The 11,643-nt window shown below is 42.4% G+C and overlaps 1 protein-coding gene and 1 long non-coding RNA gene across 3 annotated transcripts; both read left to right on the forward strand.

Moving 5' to 3' along the window:
- Nucleotides 1-2,744: 2,744 nt before the first annotated feature.
- LOC147046157 (NAD-dependent protein deacylase sirtuin-5, mitochondrial-like) lies at nucleotides 2,745-6,727 on the forward strand. 2 transcript variants are annotated; one of them, XM_085930889.1, is made up of 9 exons: nucleotides 2,745-2,881; nucleotides 3,823-3,927; nucleotides 4,102-4,235; nucleotides 4,415-4,640; nucleotides 4,744-4,831; nucleotides 4,902-4,955; nucleotides 5,444-5,567; nucleotides 5,645-5,760; nucleotides 5,871-6,727. In XM_085930889.1, the coding sequence occupies exons 1-9, from the start codon at nucleotides 2,875-2,877 to the stop codon at nucleotides 5,941-5,943; spliced, it is 927 nt and encodes a 308-aa protein (XP_085787015.1). In that variant the 5' UTR covers nucleotides 2,745-2,874; the 3' UTR covers nucleotides 5,944-6,727. The 2 variants fall into 2 exon arrangements, with proteins under 2 accessions (XP_085787015.1, XP_085787016.1); XM_085930890.1 differs by lacking the exon at nucleotides 2,745-2,881 and adding an exon at nucleotides 2,967-3,075.
- Nucleotides 6,728-9,546: 2,819 nt separating this feature from the next.
- Nucleotides 9,547-10,647, forward strand: LOC147046158 (uncharacterized). Its single transcript, XR_015068140.1, has 3 exons — nucleotides 9,547-9,659; nucleotides 10,447-10,481; nucleotides 10,596-10,647. It is a non-coding gene; the product is annotated as an uncharacterized LOC147046158 (long non-coding RNA).
- Nucleotides 10,648-11,643: the final 996 nt, after the last annotated feature.

An 11,643-nucleotide genomic window follows, 5' to 3' on the forward strand; every position in this document is an offset into this window, starting at 1 on the left:
CAGTATTCTCTCTGTCCTCACTTGCTTAAATATTGCATTGGCTTTCTTGCCTCTCTGTGCCCGATGAGCTGACACTGACTTACTATAAATATCAACCATAAGCACATTGTCATGCAGCTTCCTTTCTGCTTGCTTGCTTGCTTGCTTGCTTGCTTGCTTGCTTGCTTGCTTGCTTGCTTGCTTGCTTGCTGGTAAAACACACACACACACACACAAAGGATTATTATTTCTCCTCTGGCTTGTGGGAAGCACATCACAGTCAGGAGCCGTTCCCATTTCCCATCAAGTGTGCCACAGAAGAGCCATTAAATGAGACTGAAAGGAGCACACAGTTCCATTCTTATTGAAATCGTATTTCTTTCTTTCTCTCTCGATAGTCTGGGATATTGCATTACTATTTTTACTCATATTTTCCCCAGATTTATGTTTTATTCAGCACAAGAAGGCCCGCACGCAGCCAAGCGGGGAAGATGGGTGTGTATTTTTTAAGATGTGAGACTTAAAGCAGTCTGGACTGTCAGTTTATATGCGTGTTTGAGGCTTAACTAGTCTTGCCGCCTCCTACCAGCACTCCTGTTGTGATGAACACGGCACAATGCTTGGCTAACTGGATTTAGCTTTCGTCTCTCCCAAATAGTTTTTAGATAATCTATTCACAATTTAAAACTGTTCTAATGTGTTTTATTGACAAACTCTATCTGTAATATGCACTGAAAGTTTTACTCAAGTGGCAAATGTTTGCAAAGCTAATGCTAATCTGGGCCTTCAACAAAACTGGATGCAGCTTTGCTTACCTTGTGTTTGATTTATAATATACGTTGTTATATAATATTAGTTTTGACACTACTGATAAAAGCCTCCTCTTCTATTTCTATTCAGTTGCGTGCTAAATTGTAATCCACATATGCCTTGAATGTTGTCTTTATTTTGCCAAGCTCTTTTTGGGTAAAAGTGTTGTTCTTCCATCTGACAAATCCTCACACAAAGCTCATCCAAAAGCCACAACCTTGCCCACCAGCCTTTCAGTTTCCTTGGAGATAAGCAAGCTAAATTCTGCTCTACTTCTTCAGGTGGAAGTGAGTCAACAGTGCTGTTGTACACGTCGCCCCCGTAGCGTCCGCACGCTCGACGGGTTTGTTGTAGAGTCGAGAGAGAGAGCTAACAAATGTACAATGTTAACCACAACAAGCTGCTCTCAATAGAACTCACACACACACACACACACAACGATGGTTGCTGTGTTTTGGACCTCAAGTGTATCTTTGTACAGGCCTTTTCTTTCGAAATAAAAAGGATTCATTCATCTGATTGTGCTCACCCTAAAAAGGACCCTCATTCCCAGGTTTGTTTACTCAACTGCAGATGAGGTGGCCATAAGCACGCTATCTATCTATCTATCTATCTATCTATCTATCTATCTATCTATCTATCTATCTATCTATCTATCTATCTATCTATCTATCTATCTATCTATCTATCTATCTATCTATCTATCTATCTATCTATCTATCTATCTATCTATCTATCTATCTATCTATCTATCTAATTTCATTTATCTTATTACAGCACGATATGGATGTGGCATGTACAACAACAACACAGCTTAGTGTACTGCCCCCCCCCCCCCCCCACACACACACACACCACCTAAAATGTCACCATAGCAACGGGATGCGACCTGCCTTGTAAAACATAACGGAGACATAGAAATAATAAGAGTGCATTGCGGGGTGCTGGTCAAAACCAAACAGCAGAGCATTTGTGTGCGTGCGTGTGTTTGTCCATTAACAACACAACATGGGGGATAGTCCAGGACACGTTGACGCCTCTTCTCCTTACGTAATCGCGCTGGTAGTAATTACCAAGCATTAAAAACGCTGCTATTCACTTCAGCATTTTGCTGTTTGAGTCCACAAAGTTGCGTAACATCTCAGTCCCATCCGCCGCGGGGAATGGACGCAGCCCAAATGTAGCAGTAATACATCAGCGGGAGACTGACTGGACTGGATATGGTTAGGGTTTGATCATCAGCATGACGACATCATGGAAAAAGGATGCTCCTACCTGTCCGCAGGTTGTAAGAGAAGCGGGCTTCGACCAAATAAGGGGTGTCTCTCCTGGAGCGCAATCTGCGGATCAGTCGGCGATCAGTGCTGTCCGGTGTGGTCGCCATCAACCCGAGCCAGGGCCCGCCGATAATTGCTCGCCGACCGGGGCGAGCTTCACAGCTTCACCACAGTGGCGGCCACGCTGGGATGAAGATGTCGATGAAGAAGAGGAGGAGGAGGAGGAGGAGGAGGGAGTTGGAGAGAGAGTTAAGAGAGAGAGAGAGAGAGAGAGAGAGAGAGAGAGAGAGAGAGAGGAAGAGAGATGGAGGAAGAGAGAGAGGAAGAGAGAGAGAGATGGAGGAAGAGAGAGAGGGAGAGATGGATGGATGGATGGATGGATGGATGGATGGATGGATGGATGGATGGATGGATGGATGGATGGATGGATGGATGGATGGATGGATAATCTTCCTTCAAGAAGCAGCACCATCACTTTTTAGTTATAATAAGAACACATATACTAATGAAACATATGCAAACATCTGAAGCATATCAAATCTGTGGAATGAAAAAAGTAACAGAAAAACTATAAAAAAAAATATACAAAAACATTTTTTTTTGTAAATTGGGAGACTTGAATGCAGTGGGTTTTTTTTTTTTTTATATTTGTAAAAAAAAAAAAAAAAAAAAAATCCCAGCAGAGGTCACTCGCTCCTCCCTTACGACTTTTAAAAGCGGCACGACACTAGGATAAGATTTACGACTATTAATTGTGGCCAGCAGAGTTGAACTCGATCAAGCACGGTCGTTTGCCCAAAAACTACAAATGAAAGGTAAGTGCGTCTCGAACATATGAGCAAGGAAAGCTCTTATTATTATCCACGACCACCACTCGTTTCTAAAATTGGCTTTACGACACTTAGGTTAAGATTTACGTTAGTTATTTGTGGCAGGCAAGAAAAGTAAACAAGCCACCCCTTCAGGTCGCTTTTCGAGTTCGTTGGTACCAAAGAGCTACAAAATAGAAGTAAGGGTCCCGTGAATATATAACCAACGAAGAATCTTTTAACTTTTCATTACGGTTAAACAATTCCTTTAAACAACACGTTTTAAAAAGTTCCTGTTTGCACGGACGCAAAAGTATAAGATAACTTCTCGGAAAGTTTCTAAATTCTAAACTAAATTCTTTAAATACAGGGGGGTTCGTCGTTAACATCATCGGCCAACATTTTCTCAAAGGAATTGGTTTTAATCAGTTCCTTTTTAATACAGCGAGCATTTGCCCGACCGTCGCATATCAACACATCGCGAGATTTCAACGACAGGCAAACAAACTTCAGTACAATAATCTGATTTATTCTCGCTCGATGTTAGTATTTGCATTGAAAGTCATTGCAACGCCAACATTAATACGAGTAAAAACTACAGGACGTGTATCTAGAAACCGTTCTTGCATTTGCTGAATTTTAGATTTCAGAGTTGATATGACAAGCCAAGTTGTTTAATCTTGTAAAACCTGTTCGGACCCAATTTAGGGAGTGTTTGCTTTTCTGCACCCATAAAGCAACACGGCACTTATTGTGAAAACTGAACGGCTGCAATTTGTTTGAGTTCAAATTTGTGCAATTCTGCAACAACTATACTTTTCCTGCAACAACTATACTTTTTGGATGAATGCTAAGGGCATTATTATTATTATTGTCCTCTGCCCTTATTTGACTCTTGAATCTATATTAAGTATAATGTACTATTTTCTTTTTGACCTCTATTTCAGTGATAATGCTGCTTCAGCGTCGAGCTATTGCATCATTGGGCCTCCGCTTGTATTGCAGTCATGCGACCAACGGACCTTTGGCGGAAAAGACGAGCTGCAGCTCAGGTAGCATTGTTATGAAGCCACTTTGATATAGTACAGTGGGAGAGAGAGTTTCTGTTGTGATATTTCATTATTCATAAGTGACTGGTTAAGACTAGTCGTAAAATTCCATCCTACTGCTGTCATATTCTTTATGCATCCAATATTCGATTTTGGAATCGTTTGCTTGTTTTCCAGACATGTCTGAATTCCGAAAGGCCTTTTCTAAAGCCCAGCACATAGCCATCATCACCGGGGCCGGTGTGAGCGCTGAGAGCGGGGTCCCAACATTCCGGGGTGAACATGAAAAATGGAGGAAATGGCAGTCCCAAGTGTGTTGTTTGCTTTTTTTTTTTAATTTAAGACAGATATATCTCAGCAACTTTTTATTAAATTTGTTTCTGCTAAGACAGCCAGTAAAGTTAGGTTATTGATGTTAGGTTTCCCCTTCAATTCCATTGAAGAAAAAGGAGATTGAAACCACCGCCAATCTATCTCTTGCATTTGACAGGACCTGGCTTCCCCGGAGGCCTTCTCTCGCTACCCATCACGTGTCTGGGAGTTCTACCATCACAGGCGAGAGGTGGCTTTGAGCAAGAAGCCCAACGCGGCGCACCTAGCCATAGCGGAGTGCGAGGCCCGGCTGAAAAAGCAGGGCCGCCAAGTGGTGGTCATCACGCAGTGCATCGACGACCTGCACCAGCAGGCCGGCTCCAAACACGTGCTTAGGATTCACGGTGAGTGGCCACGCTGGACTGAAAAAATACATTTGCGTCATTACTTATCAGCAACTATTAGTTGATAAATTGTGTGTGATGAACCCGTCGTGTCTAAATGCAGGCAGCCTGGCAGAGACACGCTGCGTGAGTTGTGGCGATGTGGACGTCAACAGGCGCAGCCCTATATGTGCCGCCCTCAAGAACCAGGGGTACACACAATGTGTTTTGCACAATGCGCACTTTGCTCTTCCATGTTCACCACTTTTTCTTCTTGTGCAGGTCACCTGACCCTAATGTGGCCGATGCTAACATTCCAGTGGATAAACTGCCAAGGTGAGACACGTGGCTGCCATCACTGTGGAATTTTTCAAGTAAACATTGAGGAAATAACAAAGTTTTACTGATTTCTCAGATTTTTTTTTTTTTTAGGTTTTTCAATGGCACAATATAATTTTTTACCCATTTTCAACTTTAGTTTCCCATTTCATGAAGTGCAGTGGGTGCTTAACTTTCTACTTATGCAAAGTAACCACTAGAGGGCAGCGATGTTCTAAGGCTATATTTGCCCTGCAGGTCCAAATGCCCCTTTTCATGTCCTATGTCAAGTTATACATATGGCTACGTTCACATTGACAGAACACAGAAAACAACACATCCCAAAACATAAGTTGAAGTCAATTTGGGGACTATTTAAAAAGCCCCAAAAAACAAAAACGACTGTTATTCCACGTTAAGCCACAGGCCAGTACAGAAGAAACCGACTGATAGCGCCGACTACTTTGAATTTAATCACCTAATAGCTTGACTGTGCTCTCAACAAGGTGTTCCGAAAGCGATTGCAACGGTCTGCTGAGGCCCAACGTTGTGTTTTTCGGAGAGACGTTGGACTCTCACCTCCTGACCAAGGTGGAAAAAGAACTGGAAATCTGTGATATTTGTCTGGTGGTAAGTAGTGTGCATGTGCAACACTGGTGTGGTAGATTTTAAATATTTTAACTCGGGGCTGTCGTTCCCCCCGCTAGGTGGGTACGTCGTCAATCGTTTACCCGGCGGCCATGTTCGGCCCCCAGGTGGCGTCCAGGGGCGTCCCCGTGGCGGAATTTAACCTACGAGCAACACCAAAGTCCGAGTACTTCACGTAAGTGGATCGTACAAGAGGATCAAATGATGCGGGAGATGTTGGCGTGACAACATCCTCGCCACCATTGGCTCTTGTATCATAGCGCAGATTGTTTTGGTTTGGCGCAGGTACCACTTCCAGGGTCCTTGTGGAACGACACTGCCAGCAGCTTTGGCGCCACACGAGTCCGAGGTGGTCTAAAGCGGCGTTGGGGCAAAAGAGGCTTGTTTTTTCTCTTTTTTTTTTTTTCTGTTCCAAGTATTTGCCTTCGAAGCACGGCTTGGATGCATACGACGTAGCGAGCGCCGCACATCTATCTGTCAATACTTGAATATACCGCTCAATATGTGGAAATGAGATCTAGCCCAACTATATGCAGATGAATTGATGATTGGGGAGGAGTTGTTACACATGAAGTCATTTGCGCTTTGTCTACATTATCATGTATGGTGGAATTGGTAATATTGGAAATAATATTTCACTTTAATCAAGCTTTCTGATGAGGTGATATTTGATGTAACCTTCCTCAAATATTTAACATTCATAAATTAAAGTCACAGACACAAAATGTGGAGGGATCAAGAAGGTGTTGGTCGAGCATTGTTAACTCCCCGTGGTGTTATTTACGTACGGTCTGCTGCTTTACTTTTGGGGTTACTGATCTTTGCCGCTTCCGTTGTAGATAAATGGTCATTCGATATGAGGCGCTGGGTAGAATGAAACAAGAGAACATTTCTTGCCTTGACCAAATGTTTGCTTTAAACTTTACAGAACAATATCGGCTCACGTTACACACGTTTGTTCTCAGCCTCGCTGACATGATTATTTTCCGTGCTTTATTCGTACTAACAGGGTAGACAATTGCCAAATTGTCAGTTTATGTTTCACTAAAACTAAAATGCACACTTTCTAAACATGTACAATACTGAAATTCTGTTCATGTTTAATCAGCCAGTGCAATTCTTATTAAAAGATTTTATATGCATTTGCTGGTCTTGTATTGTTTATTCTATTTATCAATCTTCCCAAACTAAGGTGCATAACCATTTATAATATCTATTTCGAGTTACTGATCGAAACATCATGCATGGTAACCAATTTACTCGTCTTAGTCATTTAATTCCACATTCCGTGCATATTTATTTAATTCAGACCACATCACTGATCGTGACTACTATGACGCCTCGGCCAGTTCCAAAAATGCCCCGTGGCAGCGCCACTGCTGTTTGGCATGACTTGGCATTAGGCCACTAACGATAAGTGTCTGGCTGTAAACTGCACGGATGGATGGCTGCACGCATGTGGCGCAACATTGTGTGAGCGCGTGCGTAGGTGACTATTGATTTGTTTTTTCTGCGTGTGACTGATTTTCATGTTACTGGCAACTGTTTTGTACAGTGCTGCAGGCATGATCAGGATTTGTCATTTCTACTGCAAATGTTGTAGGGCTCCAACTTTCTGTTCATAACGTACTTTTTATAAACGGCAAGAGACAATTGAATATTTTCAAAATATTTTTGAGTATTTTTATTTTCGATATTTTTAATTTTTAATATATATTTTTTTAAGTTATATTTTCTAAAATATTTAAAAGAATTTTGGGCCATGTAAAAAATATGTACTAAAATTTGAGATTCACAAAAAATGAATAGAATAAATATAGTATTAAAAATAACGATAAGCCTTTTAATGATAAATAAATTAATAAAATCCCACTTTTTATGCTTTTCATTAAATGAAATGAAGGCTCATTTAAAGTGATAGTTGCACCACTTAGCGGACATCTTTGTGAATTACAGCTCAACCAAGCCGACGATGGGATATTTTTGGTCCCCAATGAGCTTTTTAGCACCTTTCCAAACGACAATATAACACAACCCCTCCCTCAAATTGTAGAGTTCAGTAACATGTGGTGCTTGTTAATGAGGGCCATTAGAAAAAAGAAAAAAGAAAAAAAAACACCATGTGCAAGCTGTAAACCCATTGCAGGTATTTTTCTATTTATAGCACATCATAACAACACTGAGAGGGAGACGGGTGTGGAATCCTACTTATCACACACACACACACACACACACACACACACACACACACACACACACACACACACACACACACACTCCCACAAAGTGCAATCTACTCGCAGTGTCATCTTGCTAACCTTTTCCTGAACTGTGTGTGTTGGTGCACGTGTGCTTACACAATTCAGCTCCCATGACAAATCCTTAAGAGTTAATCCACCCCATCCATTCTCTTATTATTTTACGACCTTTGCATTGAAATCTTTTTTTTTGGTGACACAAACGATTAGTTATTTCGTGAGGTTGTGTTTGCTGTTTTTGATGTCCAAACAGTGGCCCGCCCCCATCGCCTCCCACGCGATGCTGATAGGGAGGGGAGTTGTTGTTTGAGCGTGGCTAAAATAGGGAGGGGGGGCAGGTGCAGGCTAATCTGTTCTCGCTCGCCACTAATTAGGATCCAGGCTAGCGGCCACTTTCTTCCATTATCGATCACTGGCCAGAGAAGTATTTGTTTCCCGTATGGAACACAATCACAAGCCCTTCAGAGGCCTGTTTGTCGGAGCTTGTCTATGTCGGTTGGAATTCCGTTTTTTTTTTCTTTTTCCCGACGTGAATGATGCGTTATGTGATGTCATCCACGTGCAAGCACATTTCCCGCAGGACTTATATGCGAGCGTGGGACGGCATTCCATCTTGTTTGGCCAACGCTGTACAAGCATCCGGCGTGACCTTGCCTTGCCTTGCCGCCCGTGAGCTGTCAAGTAGTCTATCAAAAGATGAATTACGTCTGAATCGCAGCTTTGGCAGGTAATGCAGGTTGAGGCCGCAAAGAACCACGCCGGGGGCAGAAGGGTAAGATGTGGATCTTTTTCCTTCCCTGACTTTTTTTTTTTTTTTCTTTCTGTAATTGTGTTTTTGTTTACCCATGTGACAAATGGAGTCGTTCGGTTTCATGCTTAAAGGTGACCTATTCACAATTTACATAATACCCATCCATGTTTTTGACAATATTCCCCCCCAAGGATCAAGCACACTTTATACCCCCTGAATTCTTGACTTGTTGAAATGAGTCCGTTGAAAAGGGTGAAGATGGACTCCACGCTGCTTGACCAATGGTGAGCAAGGATTTCATTTCATTCATTCATATGTGGTTGCATTTAAATGTAATTTTGCATTTTGTCAGCAGGTACATGTGTATAAACCCGCACTGGGCTCGCTGCACCTTCTCAAGCAGTGGCGGCGAGCTACGTTAAGTGGCGACTTCCTTCCTAGCACATTTTAATTAAGAATGACTCCAGCTCATTCGCAGTGTGCCGACGTTTCCTCTCAGGGGTCTTTTTCTGGCGGCTGTTTCATTTGCTGGTGTCGAGTCAAAGTGTCTGCAATTTTCAGGGCACGGGACGCCTGGGCGTGGACACACACACACACACGCTCGCACACACACACACACACACACACACACACACACACACACACACACACACACACACACACACACACACACACACACACACACACAAGTCTCTCCTGGACCATATTGATTCGGATCAGCTGCTTCCAGAGTCCAATCATGTCGGTTTGAATTGAGGCCTACACGCAAATTTCTTGACTGAGGAGAATAACAAGGCGATGCGGCATCACTGAGGAGGAGATTTTAATTGTCACTGACGAGCTGTCGCGTCATCAGGCTGTTATTTAAATGCCGACTTTGCAATTTAAATATGTCAGATTTGTTGTGATTTCTGATGCCGGCTTGCTATTTTGTGCCTTTCAGTTTGAGGAAAGTGAAGATGCGAGAGAAGGCTAATGTCTTCTTCTGCCCTTGGTTTGGCCCATGGAGGCATCGAAGTCCCACGGCATCCCCCTCTCGTCTTTTGCGTTCAGAGGAGTGAGGAGGTGTGTAAACGTGCACTTAAACCCGAAGCCAGCCAAAGTGCACCGAATAACACTTTTTGATGTCACTTCACAAACGCATGCACAAACAACCACGTGAATGTTTATGAAACGGGGGAAAAAAAATATGTCATTAGTGAGATTTGTTTTGAATGGGGGGGGGGACTCCTCCCACACAGCGGGAATATTGAAACGCCAATGAGGCGATGATGACATAAAAATCAATGCAAGATTAATCACAGCGGTCAAGCGGCTAAAAATAACAAGGCGTTTTTGTTGCATTTCCATATCACCTTGGTGGCGGCTGACAACAGTGTCCCTGTCAAAACCGCACCATTAGCATAGCGCTAAAAGCCTTGTCAAATGCTAGCGTCAAGTGTGTTCTCACCATGTTGGCCCTGAAGCAAAATAGATCTGTCGTTTTATACAAAAGTAGTGCTTTGCCACTTGGTGATGTCTTGCATCTATAGCTTCTTCCACTATTCCCGGTTTATTCGGTCAAGCTGCCCGTGTCTAAGTGATTTGTTCTCAAGTGTGATTTTGTCTCTTCTGTCACATTTGTTGTGGCATCTATAAATAGTTAAGCTTAAAAGGCACTCAAGGGTCACATTCATAATGTCCTTTTATAAAGTGGAATACATAACAGATTTTTTTTAAGGCGCAAATTAACAAAACAAATTGTTTGCTAATTTGAATTTAAAAAAAAAAAGTATTTACAATTGAGTTCATTTGCGCCTCACTTTAAACAGATATATTACGGCTGACCAAAATGTTTTTATTCCAAGTAAAGGTTCTGCTTGAAGAAAACCATGCACCATCTGAAAGGTGTGGCTAATTTTCACTTTGACATTGCAGACTATTTTTAGATTTTTTTTTTTTTTGGAACTGCTTTTACACTCCTGTCTGTTTCTCTTTTCTGTGTTCCCATCGGTACAGCAGAGTTGGACCCGTGTGAGTGGGAAAGCGGGGAGGAGAATGAAATAGATGAGGGGTGAGGGGGGGGGGGGGGGGCAACAGAAGGCACAAGTGTCCTTGGAACCGGGCTGGACTTGTGCACGGAGCATCCATCTGTCAACTTTGTTGCTCCCTCAGTCTGTGCTTGCCTGGTGACTAATCTTGTGGTAATGAATGAAACAAGAACCCATGATTCTGGTGCTGCCAAGACAGAAATGATCTCATTCCGTACACAGATGCATGGAGTGCCGCATGCATTTGGTGGTAGCCCTCAAACATGTTGCTCTTAACCTGACACTTGAGAACATATTTATAGTTTTTATATATATATATCCCCATTTTGTTCATGTTTTGGACTTTTTATCCCAACTCCTTTAAGGTCAACAAATGCCAGTTTATCAGAGGGGATTTGTTCCAAAGTAGTTTTGGGCTATTATTACCATCATAATCACTCGAGGGCTTCATTGATTTTTATTTCTGGTAAAAAAATCTTTTCTCCTTTGAGTCAAAAGTCATTTCCTACAGATGACACTTTTATAGTAAATGTAGAATATACTCAGTCGGTGATGTTCTGTATTAAGATTGATCCCTTTGAATGTGATGTAAATTGACAGTCGAATTGAAAAAAAAATACATGATTAATCATATTATTGAAAATTCAATAATAATTGAAGTATTACTAGGCAAACTAAAGGTCCCTGGATTATGTTTGCTTAGTGACTCTTTGGTCCCACGACTTTTCTTTCCCCACTTATGTTCATGCGTGATGGATGTGAGCAGGAAGCGATCATGTTGAGCAGATGCGACCATTCTAATGGTGGAAAAGGCGTGTAGGTGGCAGACAAGGGAGTGAGAGAGAGCTAGGGACGCTGCGTGGACAGTCCCATTATTATCATCTTGAGACTTATCGTCGGCTTCGCACTGCGCACGCGTGATCCCAGCTGAGCCTGAGCTCCGCCAAGAGCCGCTAAGTTGCGAGGGGACGTCGCTCCGTCTTCTTTTTTTTCCCCCCTATGTGGTTTGTACATTTATC

Source organism: Syngnathus leptorhynchus, chromosome 14, assembly GCF_054491065.1.
Source record: "Syngnathus leptorhynchus isolate UIUO chromosome 14, UIUO_Slep, whole genome shotgun sequence".
NCBI lineage: Eukaryota > Metazoa > Chordata > Actinopteri > Syngnathiformes > Syngnathidae > Syngnathus > Syngnathus leptorhynchus.